Source organism: Jaminaea rosea (genome assembly GCF_003144245.1).
Source record: "Jaminaea rosea strain MCA 5214 unplaced genomic scaffold BDZ90scaffold_2, whole genome shotgun sequence".
Classification (NCBI taxonomy): Eukaryota; Fungi; Basidiomycota; class Exobasidiomycetes; order Microstromatales; genus Jaminaea; species Jaminaea rosea.
The window spans coordinates 592,468-608,046 of NW_020289976.1; the positions used below are offsets into that span (position 1 = coordinate 592,468).

Below are 15,579 nucleotides of genomic sequence, written 5' to 3' on the forward strand. Positions count from 1 at the left end.
CGGCCGCGAGTCAGTCTCGTCGAACTGATCGCTCGGCCTCTTCATGCCGTTTCCGCGCTCGCCTGGGTTCACCTGCCTGCCTGCCAAGGGTCCTCACGTCAACGCCCAGCGTTCGCTTCACTAAACGGATGTGGTGCGTATTTGCGGCGTCGCACGTTCAGCGAAGGCTCGAAGACTGTGTTAACGCTGTAGGCTCGTCTGGCGAGAGCTAAAGACGTCAAGTTGAGAGGGACAAAGAAGGTCTCTTGGTGGGCGGCTGCATCACCGTTGCCAGCTTCGATGCTCTGAAGAATGCTCGGCATGCCGCTCTGCCAGTATCGAGATCGCCGAGGTCAAGCGACATCGACTTGGCAATCAGAGGCGTGAGCGAAGTCAGTGACGCGATCCGGTGCGTCGCGCATCGATCAGGAAGGAATCTCTCAAGATTTGTAGACCTTCTTGTCGTCCAATCTACGTTTCTCTTCATTATGAGGCCCGCACTGCAGAATGAACACCGTCTGCTGGCCGGGCTCTTGCAACTCTCCTCACAGCCTCGTTCGCCATTCCTTCTTCCCTTCCCTCGCTCATACCACCCTCCCGTACCTCCTCAATACCCTCTCCTCTACCCCGTCTCCGACCCAACGCTTCCCACCTCTGTTCGCACTGGATCCCCCTGCTGCGCCAGCCTTCTTGCCAAATCCACTGAGCGCCTTTCCCGATACGACGTCGCGATTCGGCGGAGGAGGGGCTTCGATGAGCTCCTTGCCCACGCGGTCAAGGGTGTCGCGCTCTGTTGCGTGGAGCTTGGAAAAGTCCTGTCGAGGAGCAAAGGAAAAGGAGATCAGGTGCGAGTCAGTGTCAGTGTCAGTGTCAGGTCGTACAATCGAGACCTGGGGTAGCGCGGCTCACCGTCTTTGCCATCTGCGGCTGTTGCTGCTGCTGTCCTGCTCCACCCCCTAGCGGACCCATCATGTCCCTCGTCGAGTCTGCAGCGTTGTCATCTCCCAGCAGCACGCGGTAGACCGCGTTGAGGCCAAAAAAGGCCACAAGGAAGTACCAGCTCAAGCTCGACACCCAATTGATGGAGATGTCCTCGCTGGCCAAGCCGCGCTGAAGCCAGCCCTTGAAGTAGTCGAGGGGGAAGGGCATCGGGATGGGTACCGAGGCGACGATGAAGCCTGAGAAGAAGAAGGAGATCCAACCCTGCGAGCGAATGCAGATGTATATATCAGCTGACTAGCTCACCAGACGTATACCAATCTTCTTGTGTCTGCCCACCATAATCAGCGTCTGCGGAATCATCATGACCATTGACTTTTTCATCGGCTCCATCATCCCCTCCATGGCTGAAGGGTCGCTCAGCGGGTTGGCGGGCATCTCTGGCTCGCTGCCTTGTGCTGGTGGGGGCTTTGGAGGCTCAGCGAGGAACTTGCCGCTTCCCAAGTCGGTGAGGAGCTTTTCGCGTTTGACCTTGAAGGCGGCAGGGGGAATTCTGCACACAATGACGGGTGGTCAGCAATCCTTGTGGCTATGAATAGTGAGAGCGTGTACTCACTGGGCGTGGTTGGTTCTCAAGGCCCCCGACTTTGCCATGATCCTCTGCTCTCTGAGCTGCAAGTCGGTCATCTTCTTCGGCGGGTTGGAAATGAGCATGATGATGTTATGCCTCACGAGCCCAACGAGGAGAATGACAATTGTGATGGGCAGCAGTACCCAGTTGCGTATCGCAGAATCGAGGAGGAGTGTCTGCTCTGCCATCTTGGCGGGTGAGCAGAGGATTGTTGTGTTGGTTGGTTGGCAGAGGAAAGCGACGAACAACGATCGTCCGACGAGCCTGACTGGCGGACGGGCCTTTGCTATTTCCTTCAACCACGTGGGGGGAGCGTGTCTGGAGTGGCCCGTGTCACTCCATCTCGACGAGAATGGAGAGGAGCGAGCGTCGAGCCAAATGGCCGCTCTCGCCATTTGCCTCTCATTGTCCTCATCCCAATCATGTCCCGTCCGCACATCTCTCACTCGTCCTTCTCCCGTCTCTCCTTCAACGATGAAGGCGACGACGACGGTGATGCATGGGCGGCGGACTCGGATGATGAGACGACGACGAATCGACAGCATACAACCTCGCCCGGCTTGACGTCCTTCCTCCGCAGCCAGCAGCCAAAGCTCACTCGCCCAATGGCCGCAGGTGGCACCAATTCACGGTCAGTGAGCACAAGCAGCGTACAGACGACATCATCTGCTTCTTCGACTGGGTCCTCTGGGTCGAGGAGGCATGCTCCGCCTGCAAGGCCTCATCCTTTTCCTATCCCGCAGGCAGGACATAATCAGAGGACCGTCTCGTCTTCGCCGGCACTGTCGAGCTGGACCATGGTGGAAGGTAAATCACAGTCTGCGGCCTCGATAAAGAGCTCGACGTCCGTACCACCTGCTGAGGAGGCGAGTTCCACCTCCCTTGCCGGGTCCTCGCCGGCGGACGTGGGGTCCACTGCAGCAGAGGCCGTCATCAAGGCGGCAACGACTGGCAGCTTCGCTTCATCAACATCAGCACATCCGCAGTCAGCATCACATCCGAGCATCAAGCTCACTCGCAGCAAGAGTCGCGAATCCTCATCCTTCATTCGGGCCATGCGACCAGACCTGCCAGGCGTGGTTCGCGACCCCTTTGCAGCTCTCGACGCCTTGGCTGCAGAGGCGGACCTGCCTACACCAGGCATTGAGAGCCCTCTGCCTAGTCCTGGGCCGTCATCGACCTCAACATCGCGCAGGCAATCGCGCGTGCCAAGGGAGGCGGCGCATTTTGACCCTGTCACGATGGGCGGAGATGGGCTCATCATGGGAAGCGGCGCCTTTGGCAGCTCGAGCTCGAGCCTAGACCAGATTGAGGGAGAGGATCAAGCAGAGGAAGAGGGAGACACGACGATCAAGGAGGCATCGCTCGAACCTCTCTCACCACCAGCATCAGCCGCTTCTACCTACACGATGACCCCTGGTACGAGCAGAAGCCTCGCCCCACCTTCACTGCCACAACTACGCCGCGCCACCTCTGTCCGGACGAAACGACGCTGGCGGGAGTTCCTACGCTGCCTTCAACCCCCGAACTCCTCCTCAGTGGACCTTCCCAAGCTGCGTGAGCTTTCCTGGAACGGCATCCCCTCTGAGCTTCGCCCCATCGTATGGCCCCTCCTGCTGGGCTACGTGTCCCCGAACTCATCAGTCAGGGCGGCCGCACTCGCCAAGAAGCGACAGGAGTACCGTCGTGCTGTGACGCTGGCATTTGGCTTTGACCCCTTTGCTGAGGGCGAGGTGGACGGGCCGCAGGCTGGGGAGGGTGTCGCGGGCGGAGTAGAGGAGCACAAGGTGCCCAAGAGTGCGCCCGCTTCTATCATCAGCACCAACGATCGGCCAAGCACGCCTCAACAGCGTCATCCCACCGACGATCTTGAATCAGGGCGACGCACCCCTCTCTCCCACCACTCTTCGCGCCGCTCAGGCCCAGAAGAGAAGATATGGCATCAGATCACCATCGACGTGCCCCGTACAAACCCGGGTACGCCACTTTGGCAGCGCAAGGGTACACAGCGAGCATTGGAGAGGCTGTTGTACGTCTGGGCTGTGGGACATCATGCTACGGGATATGTCCAGGGTATGAGCGATCTAGCTACGCCTTTTTATGAGTGGGTAGGCGCGTGATCTGAGGAGAGGCCAGGAAAGAAAGGGGCTGACCTACCAGCTTTGCACGCGCAGAGTCTTCTTGTCTAACTACCTGCGGCAAGCTCCGGAGGGTCCCATGTTCGGCGATGGTGATCTCGACGAGCCAACAGGCATGGATCCGTGAGTGCCGCCCTCATCTCACCTCTCCACTCCATCCTTCCCTTCCTGACCTCTCCCCCCAACGTCCTCACTCGCAGTCAATCTTTCAACCCTCACGTCCTACCTCTAAGCGCTCGCCTCGCACTGGAAGCAGACGTCTATCACTCGCTCTCCTCGCTCCTTTCCGGCATCCAATCAAACTACATCCCCCACCAACCCGGCATTCTTCGCTCCGTCAGGCGCCTCGAATCCCTCGTTTCCCGGATAGATGCACCACTTCACTCCCACCTCAAGGCCGAAGGGGTGGAGTATATGCAATTCGCCTTTCGCTGGATGAATTGCTTGCTGATGAGGGAGATGAGCACAAAGAATGTGGTTCGTCTGTGGGATACGTACCTGGCCGAGGGGGCAGAGGCGTTCAGTGATTTCCACTGCTATGTCTGCTGTGTCTTCTTGTGTAAGTGGAGTGCGGAGTTGAGAGAGTTAGATTTCCAGGTGAGCGAGCGAATGCAGCCAGCAATGACGGTACTATGGCGCAATCCTCATTACTCATCCCTTCACTCGCTCTCAGGGCTGCATAATGTTCCTGCAATCACTTCCGACGCAGTCCTGGTCGGACAAAGATGCTGAGCTGCTGTTGAGCGAGGCGTTTGTGTGAGTATGAGCGAGTCCGCAGCAGTGCGATCAGAGTGCTTGTGACGGGTCTGACTGACCTCAATTGACCACGTCTCTACACAGCTTCAAGAACCTCTTTGCGCAGACGAAGCATCTCAACGATTAGGAGCGTGGATATCGTTCAGGGGAGCCGGGCATCACATGGTACACGAGGGGTGAGCAAAGCTGCGGTGTAGCGGGAGAGGAAGGCGAATGCGTAGCAAAGTCGTCGCCGTGGCAGTGTCGACTCGTCGCGCGGGATGGGTTCGCTCGCGTCAAAGAGGCCGAGGACTCAACACGGCTACCTCGCCGTGTCAAAGGAAAGAGGCAGACTGCAATCACCATGACGTCGTCTCCTCTTGCACGACTCGTGACTTCTGACGGCTTGAGATCACGGGCTCGCTGGTTCGCGGCAGTGGCAGCAATGATATTGACAGCAGTGTGCAGCAGTGGAGAAAGCAACAAGAAGCAGGAAGATGGTCATGACGGGGATGGAGGGGGGGAAAATTTGTGCGAGCGGACGAAACAAGGAGGTCGAACAAGGGGGATGAAAATGAAGTGAAAGGCCGATGACGTTTGTGTGTGGAAGGAAATTATCGTCGGTGGACGATGCGAGCCTGCGTTGAGGTGAGGGGGAGAGAGAGATGAAGAAGGAGAATAGACATTGTTCCGCTTGTCTGCACGATTGCGGGCCACATTGATGGCCAACGATAACTTAGCTGATGGACGTGCATGATAGAAAGGCGAGGGCGAAGGGGGAAAGTAGTTGGGCGGGAACTGATCTGGTCGAGTCTTGCTGCCTACGGTATTGCGTCGCTGCTGCTGCTGCTGCTGTTGATGGTGCTGCTTGTGATGATCTCTCGCTGTTCGCTCACACAAGTTTCCCTCTTCCTGCCCGTATGAATCTCTGACGAGCTACCGCTGCTCTCGTCAGGTCTCTCCCTCCCTCCCTTCCTTCCTTTCTTGCCTCTTGCCCGCTCAAAGAATCCCACTATCTCTCAGCGCATTTTGCAGGATCGTCTCCTTGACGGCTGCAAAGACCAGTCTGATATTGCCCGTGTCAGTGGCCTGCGTCAGATGCGGGAAGATGGACAATCTTGCCCTGTTTGTTTGCGTGAAGCGCCAGAGAATGTACTTGGCCGCTTTGTTGACGTCGGCTCCGCCTGAATATTCGGGAAAGAAGTCCGATAGCGGGATGCGAGGGATCTTCTGCTTGAAGATGTCGATCTTGTTGAGGAAGAGGATGATGCTAGAAAGGGGAGGACGGAGACACGTAAGTAGAGCGCAGGAAGAGAAGCTCTGACAGGATGTAGGAGCCACTCACGACGTCCGCAAGAACCATCTTGAGTTCACGACGCTCTCGAAGAGGACGAGACTTTCGGCCATGCCTGGCGGTGAGGAGAGCGTGAAACGGGTCAACGACTGCGGATAAGTTTCGCCTTGACCGAGACCGCTCTTGCACTTACGATTTTGACCACTCTCCTCCAGCAGCACCTGGTCATACTCGCTCAGCGCCACGCAGAAGATGATGCTCGTCACTGCCTCGAAGCAGTGGATCCACTTCTTCCTCTCGCTCCTTTGCCCGCCCACGTCGAACAAATGAATGCTCAGCTGCCCCATATTGAATCGCGTCTCGGCAATTCCCGTCGTCTTGCTTCTTGCACGCAACACATCATCCTCGTTGGGAACATAGTCTTGGGAGCCGATGCGCCGGACGTTCTCGAAGAAGTAGGGGGCCGAGTCCATCAGGTAGAACTCGCTGCTGCGATCTACTATCGAGGGGATGACGGGATCCGACCAGAGCGATTCGATGCTGTCAGTCATATCCGAGTCGAGTCTGTGAAGAGAAGGGGATGGAGAAGGATGCGAGTCAGCCTCGGTGGTCAAGACCCCTCTGCGCCTTTACTGGGGCTCACGTCGCATTTGGATCCGCGTCTATCCTGTATTGCAAAACCTTGTCACAGATTTCTCGATTCTCGATGTTGGCTGGCTCGAGCTCAAATTTGCGTAGTGCGAGGACGATGGCCTGCGCTGAGTCTACAACGTTCTTGAGGACAGTGAGGCGGTAGACGAGGAGCTCGTCGCGCGTGTAGCCCTGTGAGAAGCAGAAGAGGAGTAGGGTCGATGAGCTGAAATGGTGAGGCAGAACAGCGCCGGACTCTGAGTCTCAGTGATGCGCACATTCTGATGAATGATCTTCATCTGTTTAACAATCGTCGACTTGCCTGACTCTCCCGACCCTGAATGAGGCGAGACAGAAGGGAGGGAGCGTAGACGTCAGTATATGCCTCGCCCATTGGTAGCCATCACCTCATCTCCGCCCTCCCTCGACCCTCGCACCCACCAAGCAGCAAAATCTTGCACTCTTTCTTGAACTTGCGACTGTCCTCCTCAATCGCCTTGTCAATGGCAATGCTCCTCTCCTTTGCCCCCTTTTCCTCGCTAGACGAGAGACACGCCCCCATGACGGCGGCGGTGGCTGCAGCGAGGACTGGAACTGATGATGCTCTTCGTGCTGCGTTGCGTCGATGCTAGCGGTCGTTGTCGGAAAGCTGAGGCTGGTGGATGAAAGCAGACGCCGCAGAGGCGGGAGCAAGGCAAAGGGACCAAGGGTCAAAGATGGCGCCGGCTGCGAGGTTGCCAGGGGCGCGTCCAGCGCGCAGAGGATGGTGTGGGAGGTCTTGCTGTGGGATGATTGGGATGAGGTGGATGAGGTGGATGAGGCAATGGCTCAAGAATCAGACGTGGATGCGGCGGCGTGAGAGGAGCGCGGCGTCTCTGCCTTCTGCTGCCCAATGTCGTCTTGCTGCGTGTTGTGTCGTCGATCCGCGATGGAGAAGAACGGCGAGCGCTATCGCAGTCCTCGCAAAGGCCGGATGTCGAGGGCAATATGGCGGATATCGGCGCTCAAATGACACCTCCGTCGTCGCAGATGATGATCTCGTCACCGTTTGTGCGGATCGTCAGAGTTTTGCAGGCCTGTTTACAGATGGCTGGTATGGTGTTGTGGGCCTCGGAGAATTAGAGGATTGTGACGAGGGGCTAAAGCGGACGGCAGGCAGGCAGGCAGCAAGCAGCACGACCGGCAGCGGCAGCAGCGTCGAGGAAAGACGAGGAGGGCAGCGTTGGGCTACCTGGATGGAAAAGAAGGAGGATGAGGGAGGAGATGATTGTTTGAAGGAAGGATGATGACAACAAGGAGATCGAGGCATGCATCGACGTTGGCCGTCTGACGTCTGTCGTCCCGTCTCGTCTCCTCTCCGCGCTCCTCGGCCTCAACTTGCTCGACGCCGCACGACGCTCAGGCATTCGCCCGGACCAACTCAACTCAACTCAATTCGACTCAAAGCCAACTCAAGTTGTGGCTGCAGCGGGTCTACCTCGAGAAGAAGGGCGGCACCCACACGCCGTCGTTTTCCCTCGCCTGTGCGGCGGCGCCGCAAAGCGCAGACACAGACACAGACACTGGCACCAGCCAGCGCCCATCGCCGACAGCGACAGGATCAAGCAAGCGAGTCGACAAAAGGCGACGACTCGTCAAGACCGGGATCTTCGGCAATGACGAGCCATCACTCAACGGAGAGGCAATGACAGCCTAGCGGAATCTCTTGCGCTTCCAAGCGATGAACAAGCTAATTGCGTCTTGAGGAGCACCGCGTCTGCGCGTGCGGAGGCCTAGAAACCAGAAGCTTGAAACGACAACAAGCGTTGCAGAAGTGTCAAAGCAGGTAAGCTGAAGCCAAAGGTGCTCCAATCGCCAAAACAGAGCCGGTATGAGGGGGGACAAAAGAAAAGCTGATCGCAGGCGGGTTCGAACCGTCGACCATTACCGACCTCCACCAGTAAGGTGTTAAGGTAGCACTCTTCCAACTGAGCTATGCGACCGCTGACGGGAGCCGGCCAAAATGACAATATATAAACAGCATTGTGCCGCTGGCAGTACACGTTAGGGCGATACGCACGAGGCTCTGCAGCCGGCGCCTCGAACGAATACCATCGCGAATGCACATTCGGTGCTTTGCCGTTGAGTTTGACCTGTTGATCTGCGTGACTCCTCGGACAACGTCACAACCAGCAGCAGCGTCGTCACCTCGCTCGCTGCATCTCGCTGGGCTCCGATTGTTCTGGGCCTTGTGCTGAGTCGCGCTTGTTTCACCACGTGGTTTGACCTGGCGTCGTTTCATGAGTCCGCGCCGCGTGCGAGGGAGGAGAAAAATCTCAACTTGGAGGCGCCGCAACGCTGCCTTTCTGCCCTTTACCCCTTATCCCAATCAACCTCCCCTCCCTCCTTTCCCTCCCTCACTTGACATACACAAAAGAATGACTCAAGAGAATGGTCACGCTCAGAATGGCAACGGTAACGCTGCCAACGGCCTCGAGGCCAAGCTTGGTGAGTAAATTGCGCGAGATTTGGCACCGGTGCACAAAGGGGGCGCAGCAGATGTGCGCGTGCAGGCGTGTGGCGATAGCATTCCCTGCACACCGATCGTCATGCTGACCGCTGTTCATTCATGTGCTCACCCTTTTCGCAGCGAACATGAACGTCAACGGCAGCTCTGACTCTGGCTCCAACGGCAGCGCTCCTCGCAAGGCCTATGTCCCTCCTCATATGCGCTCGACTGGCGGCATGTCCTCTGGCGCTCAGCCCTTTGCCCCTCGTGGGCCCGCACCCTCTGCAGCACCCCCAGCATTCCAGAACCGCTCTGCCGGACCTCCTCAGCAGGGCAACTTCGGCAATGGTGCCTTTGGTGGTGGGGCACCTCCTCGCGCTGGTGGACTCGCCTCGCGTAACGGCGGTGGCGGCGGATGGGATGCCCCCTACGCAGGTGGTGGTGGTGGCGGCCACGGCGGTGGATACGGTGGGCGCCCTGCTAGCGGTGGAGCAGGCCCTGGCGGCATGGTGGCGGGCCATGGTCAGTGGCGTGACGGTCAACATATCCCTGGTGCACACAACGCCCGCATTCAGAAGGAGCTTTTCGGCGAAGACGTTGGCAAGATGAACACGGGCATCAACTTTGACAAGTACGGCGACATCCCCGTTGAAGTTTCAGGCAACGACGCCCCCGAGGCCGTCACTGAGTTCACATCGCCACCCATCGACCCGCACCTCCTCGACAACATCAAGCTCGCCAACTACGTCACCCCGACCCCGGTTCAGAAGTACTCTCTGCCCATCGTAGCCCTCGGCCGTGACCTCATGGGATGTGCTCAGACTGGTTCCGGAAAGACGGGCGGTTTCCTCTTCCCCATCCTGTCGGCCCTCTTCACCCACGGCCCTCCCCCTCCTCCCGCTGAGATGGCTCACGGCGGCTATGGTCGCCGCAAGGCTTTCCCTGCAGCTCTCGTCCTTGCTCCCACCCGTGAGCTTGTCTCTCAGATCCACGACGAGGCCCGCAAGTTCACCTACCGCTCTTGGGTCAAGCCTGCCGTCGTATACGGTGGTGCCGAGATTGGCAACCAGCTGCGTCAGATTGAGCGAGGCTGCGACCTCCTGAGCGCCACCCCAGGTCGTCTGGTGGACCTCATCGAGCGCGGCCGCATCTCTCTCGCCAACGTCCGCTTCCTCGTCCTCGATGAGGCTGACCGTATGCTTGACATGGGTTTCGAGCCCCAGATCAGGCGCATCGTCGAGGGAGAGGACATGCCTGGCGTCATGGACCGTCAGACGCTCATGTTCTCCGCTACTTTCCCCAAGGACATCCAGATGCTTGCACGCGACTTCCTCAAGGAATACCTCTTCCTCTCCGTCGGCCGTGTCGGTTCCACCTCGGAGAACATCACCCAGAAGATCGAGTACGTCGAGGACTATGACAAGCAGTCTGTTCTTCTCGACGTCTTGGCTTCGATGCCTCAGGGTGGCCTGACCCTCATCTTTGTTGAGACGAAGCGCATGGCCGACATGCTCTCGGACTTCCTTCTCCGCTCTAACATTGGCGCCACGTCGATTCACGGTGACCGCACCCAGCGAGAGCGAGAGCGTGCTCTGGAGCTCTTCCGTACTGGCCGCACCCCCATCATGGTCGCCACTGCCGTTGCTGCTCGTGGTCTCGACATTCCAAACGTCACCCACGTCATCAACTACGACTTGCCCAGCGATGTCGACGACTACGTCCACCGCATCGGTCGTACCGGTCGCGCTGGTAACGTCGGTCACGCTACGGCCTTCTTCAACCGTGGCAACCGCAACATCGTCCGTGAGCTCGTCGACTTGCTCAAAGAGGCCAACCAGGAGGTCCCCTCATTCCTCGAGGCCGTCTCGCGTGAGTCTGCCTTTGGTGGTGGCGGCGGCCGTGGCGGTCGTGGAGGTCGTGGCGGTCGTGGCGGCTCTCGCGGTGGCTCTTCCTTCGGTGGCCGTGATGCTCGCATGAGCGGCGGCGGCGGCTTCGGAGGTGGCTTCGGCGGAGGAGGAGGCGGTCGTATGGGCGGTTTCAGCAACGCCCCTGCGTACGGCGGCGGAGGCATGAGCGGCGCTCCTCCCATGGGCAACGTCGGCGGCAGCTACGGAGGCGGAAGCACCTCGCCATCGTGGTGGTAAGCCGCGCGCGCATCACCATAGCATTCAGCAGCAAGACTTGACGATCAGCAGCTCGACGCAGAGACGACTAATGACGACGACGACTCAGCGACGGGTTCCACCACCAACGTAGACGGGCAATTCTCAGGCTCATGTTCACCACACATAGACGGCTCTCGACACACACCCATTCCCCGAAAGGCGAGCAGCTGGCCAGCTAGCTCTCTCCTCTTTCACATCAAATTGGCTCCTCTAATCAGCGTCACCCGTTCGACTTGGCCGTGCAAGCACATGGCCGACTTCGAGCATCTGTCGCCAACAAACGAGGCGTCTTTCACCCCCCCATCATCCACTCAGCGAGAGAGAGAGCTTTCCATCTGTACAAATCCATGAGCACCAGCGAGGGAGCAGCTTGCTCCTTTTCCATTCACAACCCCATCTTTCGTTCAGTCTTGTATTAGTCTTCCTCCTTTCCCCATTGTCCTCCCAGTCGTTGTCTTGATCATGGCGCGCGGGGCGGGTTGATCCTCACACCACCAACACCGATACCCGTTCCACGAAAGCCGGCCGGCGGCGCAGTCGTCATGGCTGTGACTACCAAGTCTTGTACTCTCTCTCTTTTCTTCCTCTCCCTCAATTCCATCGAGCTTGTGACACGCACCAATAATGTGAGATTGTCGTGAGATTGTCGAGGGACAGAGAGGCGCCTCGTTGGCTCGCTCGCTCGCTCCGCCTTTGCCGCGGCTGCGTCATCGATGGCCCGGCAGTCGGAGGACTGGGGCACGGGCTTGTCTTGACGTCGACTAGCGGCTGCAGCCAGCCCGCCAACAACTTTGATGATTCCTCCTGCCTCCATCCATTGCTCCTCAACCCGGCCCCAACTTTAAGAAACGCAGCTTGGCTGCTCTTGCGCGGAGGCTCCTTGGTCTAGACGAGGGCGGAGACTAAGCAGGCACCAAGCATCACCATCCCTATTTACCCCTCATCATCACCATGAATTCCCTCACACTCCTCGATTCGTTCCTCTCACGCTCCCTCAGCGCCACCCCGCGCAGTCCTTCCCCACCCGACTCGCCCCCGACGACCCCCAACAGCAGTGTTAGCGGCGGGAGGCGAAGCTCACCGGCATCATCATCATCAACATCCGCGGCAGCCGAGGACGAAGCCCTCGCGCAAGACGATGACAGCGCTCAGCATGCAGCCTCGTCTTCCTCCTCGTCTCGCATGCCCAGGCGCAATTCGGACCATGTCCTGTCAACGAGCCGCAATCGCCTCAAGAGATCAGAGCGATTTGCCCTCGGCTTTGGCATGACGTCTGCCGCAGATGACGGCGATGTGGGCAAAAGGCGAGGGCAGCAGGTGGATAGGGTAGAGGATGGTCAAGACGAGGATCGACCTCGACATGGTAAATCATTCTCAGAAGGCGGGCGGCTGCGGAGGTCTGGCTCGATCCCAGCATCTCAACACCTCGACAGAGATACATCATCTCCCCCGAGCTGGAGCTCTTCATTGTGGGGGCTGGGATCGTGGCTTGATCCACAGGGCGAGAGGCGAGGAGGGCATCGGAGACGATCAGGGTCGTCCCTATATGCACCCGGGGAGAGCTTGGATGATGAAGAGGAGCGAAGACAGCAGAGAAGAGAGCGAAGGAGAGCACGTAGAGCAAAGCGTGAGGCAGAGCAGCGGGCAAATGAGCAGAATGGCGTTGAAGCACGGGCCGGCGCAGATGGACATGAGAGCGACACTTCAATTGGGACGACAGCCTCGACATCGTCGACCTCTTCTTCACGGGAGGCTGGCCCTTCTTCGTCATCGTCTTCGACACTCGTCCGCCGACCATCACGCCTGGATATCTCGGGCAGGCTCCTCTTCGCCAACCGCATCTTCACTCCGTTCCACCATCCGTCCCTAACAGCCTCTGTCCCAAATTTGCCGTCAGAAGTAGGCGCTGCTACGGCTGGACTGGGCGGAATGGAAGACGTGCAGACCGTCGATTTTGAGGGCGGTGAGAGCGATACGGAGATTGATGATGCCACAGAGGCGGCGGCGGCAGCAGCAGCAACGGCGGCCTTGGACAAGGCCATTACGCCCCCGGCAGCCTCGGGTCGACTCAAACGTCACGCAACCGTATCTACGCCCACAGCTGCAGAGCATGATAACAAACGACGTCGTTCCCACCCAGATAGAGACGACTACTTTGGCCCTCGCGCTGTAGAGAGGGAGCAAAAGAGGATGGAGACGACGGAAGACTCTAGCTCTAGCAGCGATGGGCATGGTGGGATGCGCGAATCGAGAGAGGTCAGTGCAGAGCTCAAGGATGAAGAGCTATCGCAGCGGGCGAGCCTTGAGGAGGAGCAGCGTAAGGCTCCACCGCCGCCGTATACGGAAGCAGCTGGGCGTGTGGAGGCGGATGAGGAGAAGACGAAGACAACACCGCCTGCGGCTCCACGCCCATCACTGGCCCGCAGAATTTTGGCCTTCTTACGACGCGCCATTCTTGCCATTCTACTAGCACCAGTGGATGCAGTCACCTTCATCTTCTCCTCTCGCGGCTCACAGGCCGGCAAAGGCAAGCAAAAGCTCACAGCCGTCACCGTCAGCGCAGCCTCGCCGTCTTCGCCTTCGCCTATAAGTGCGAAAGCATCGCTCAAGTTCAGAGACGAAGCAAGCCCGGGCAAGACGGAGAAGCGTGGCTCGATCAAGCGAAGACCGACTCCAAAGCCAGAATGTAGGGCGCAAGAGAGTCTGGACGATGTTGTGACAGAAGATCAGGCCCAGGAAAAGGCTGAGGGCCAGGCATGCACTGACCCCTCTTCAGATCAATCAGCATCGCCATCTCGTGCATCACGCCTACTACCCAACCCGCACTCGGTCGACCCGATGCTAGTACACGAGCCCAAAGCGAGAAAGGTGACGGGCGAGCTTCCCGAGAAATCGCAATCTTTCCAAGCCTGGCGCCCTGCAGCAACACCACCCACCGTGCCTCGCACGGCGGCCGTCATCCACCACACGCCCAAGATCCTCGTTCTCGACCTGGACGAGACACTCATCCATTCGACGTCGCGATCGCCAACCTGGACGGCGTTGCGCAATCAGCACTCGTCCAAAGCAGAAGCAGCTGCTCGATCAGCAGTCTCAACGGGCGGCTCGCTCCTCGGCTTGGACGGCTTGGGTGGCCTGCTCGGCTTGACGGGCAGCGGCTCTGCTTCTTCCAAATTCAGCAGCGTCCGCCCGCACATGGTTGAGGTAGTGCTAGACGGCCGCTCGGTGATTTACCACGTCTACAAACGACCTTACGTCGACGTGTTCCTGCGCAAGGTTGCCAGTTGGTACCACGTCGTCATCTTTACCGCCTCTGTCCAAGAATACGCAGACCCGGTCATTGACTGGCTCGACCAAGGTCGAGGGCTCATAGCCGGTCGTCTCTTCCGCGACGCATGCACCTACAAGAATGGCTCCTACCTCAAGAACCTGAGTATCGTCGACGGGGATCTATCGAGGGTTTGTTTGGTGGACAACTCGCCCGCAAGCTACCACCTGAATCCGTCGAATGGGATTCCGGTGGAGGGCTGGACGCACGATGCTGCTGATGAGGGGTTGCTTGATTTGTTGCCTGTGCTGGACTCGTTGAGGTTCGCGCAGGATGTGAGGCATGTGCTGGGACTGAGGATTACCGAGTCGCAGCAGGCGGGGGCCGCGAAGTGAGACGGGGGCAAGAGGGATGAGCACGATCCAATGTCTCGCACCCACTTCGTCATTATCTCCCCATACTGCACAGTCCCCTCGTGTAGCCCGGCTCGAATGAATCTCCTCATTTGCTCGAAGCGTATGACGAAATCTGCCTTGTCATTCTACCTCATCGAGCTGGCGTCAGCTTCTTGCGGTTCCTGCTCAGCGTCTTCGCGCTCCCACACTTGCCTCTCCATCTTCACTCCCAGAAACTACGCATTGGCCTGCTCCCCCCCTCGGATCGAACGGGACCCACCTTGAGTGTGGCGCGCATGCAGTGGGCTTGAAGCTTCGCCGCCGCACCGCCGGGTCCTTTGTCCTACTCATCGTCTCTCATCCTCCGATTTCAGGCTAGCGTCAGCCACAGAGCGGGAACAGAATAAGGTCAACCCCTGGCCGAAACGCTCCTGACGAGACCGCTGCGACATTTTGCAACCTCTCGACCGTGTCATCAATACCCCGCTCACGGCCCGTGGTGCCCCGCAGTGATCAAGTGATCGCTGCCCTAGTTCTTCATCTCCGACTCGGGAGGGCCCGACATGGCGGGGTATTGGGGCACCTTGATCTCGACTAGCCTCGACTCCAAGAGGCAGGTGAGGCTCACCGGTGGCACCTATAGTCGACCATGAAGTGCTGACGAAGGTGCGAGACGTTGATGGAAGGAGTGGTGCGTATGAGCGCGACGAGCGAGGGCCGGGTTCACAAGCTGCTCGTCGGCGCTTGCCGCTGCCTGCCCTGCGGCACCCAGGTGTGTAGTGTTGCTTTCGAGCCGCAGGTCCTGCAGGGCATCTCCTCTGCCCTCTGGTCGCACGGCTCGGCTTCTCTGCCTCGCCAGATCAATCTATTCGCTCGCCTGAAGACGGCTTGTGCCTGCGCCCGCATTGACAAAGGCG

General features: G+C 58.7%; 5 protein-coding genes and 1 non-coding gene across 6 annotated transcripts; 3 read left to right on the forward strand and 3 right to left on the reverse strand.

Annotated features, from left to right (window-relative positions):
* Positions 1-141: 141 nt before the first annotated feature.
* On the reverse strand, positions 142-1,700 carry BDZ90DRAFT_230381 (DUF850-domain-containing protein). Its single transcript, XM_025505449.1, is given in 4 exon segments — positions 142-869; positions 889-1,182; positions 1,258-1,471; positions 1,535-1,700. 4 exon segments carry the CDS (start codon positions 1,630-1,632, stop codon positions 564-566), a joined length of 912 nt encoding a protein of 303 aa, XP_025364122.1. The 5' UTR covers positions 1,633-1,700; the 3' UTR covers positions 142-563.
* A 236-nt stretch (positions 1,701-1,936) lies between these two features.
* On the forward strand, positions 1,937-4,792 carry BDZ90DRAFT_230383 (RabGAP/TBC). The gene is made up of 5 exons (XM_025505450.1): positions 1,937-3,653; positions 3,724-3,810; positions 3,888-4,284; positions 4,361-4,443; positions 4,528-4,792. Exons 1-5 carry the CDS (start codon positions 1,972-1,974, stop codon positions 4,568-4,570), a joined length of 2,292 nt encoding a protein of 763 aa, XP_025364123.1. The 5' UTR covers positions 1,937-1,971; the 3' UTR covers positions 4,571-4,792.
* Positions 4,793-5,421: 629 nt separating this feature from the next.
* BDZ90DRAFT_217196 (guanine nucleotide-binding protein alpha-3 subunit) lies at positions 5,422-6,908 on the reverse strand (the record flags this gene model as incomplete). The annotated part of the gene is made up of 6 exons (XM_025504305.1): positions 5,422-5,692; positions 5,768-5,831; positions 5,910-6,280; positions 6,360-6,538; positions 6,625-6,683; positions 6,788-6,908. 6 exons carry the CDS (start codon positions 6,906-6,908, stop codon positions 5,422-5,424), a joined length of 1,065 nt encoding a protein of 354 aa, XP_025364124.1.
* Positions 6,909-8,239: 1,331 nt separating this feature from the next.
* On the reverse strand, positions 8,240-8,328 carry BDZ90DRAFT_t8. The gene has a single exon. It is a non-coding gene; the product is annotated as a tRNA-Val (tRNA).
* A 375-nt stretch (positions 8,329-8,703) lies between these two features.
* On the forward strand, positions 8,704-11,447 carry BDZ90DRAFT_230385 (DEAD-domain-containing protein). Its single transcript, XM_025505451.1, has one exon. The coding sequence runs from the start codon at positions 8,981-8,983 to the stop codon at positions 10,976-10,978; it is 1,998 nt and encodes a 665-aa protein (XP_025364125.1). The 5' UTR covers positions 8,704-8,980; the 3' UTR covers positions 10,979-11,447.
* Positions 11,448-13,837: 2,390 nt separating this feature from the next.
* Positions 13,838-14,662, forward strand: BDZ90DRAFT_216877 (NIF-domain-containing protein; the record flags this gene model as incomplete). Its single annotated transcript, XM_025504292.1, has 2 exons — positions 13,838-14,058; positions 14,179-14,662. The coding sequence occupies 2 exons, from the start codon at positions 13,838-13,840 to the stop codon at positions 14,660-14,662; spliced, it is 705 nt and encodes a 234-aa protein (XP_025364126.1).
* Positions 14,663-15,579: the final 917 nt, after the last annotated feature.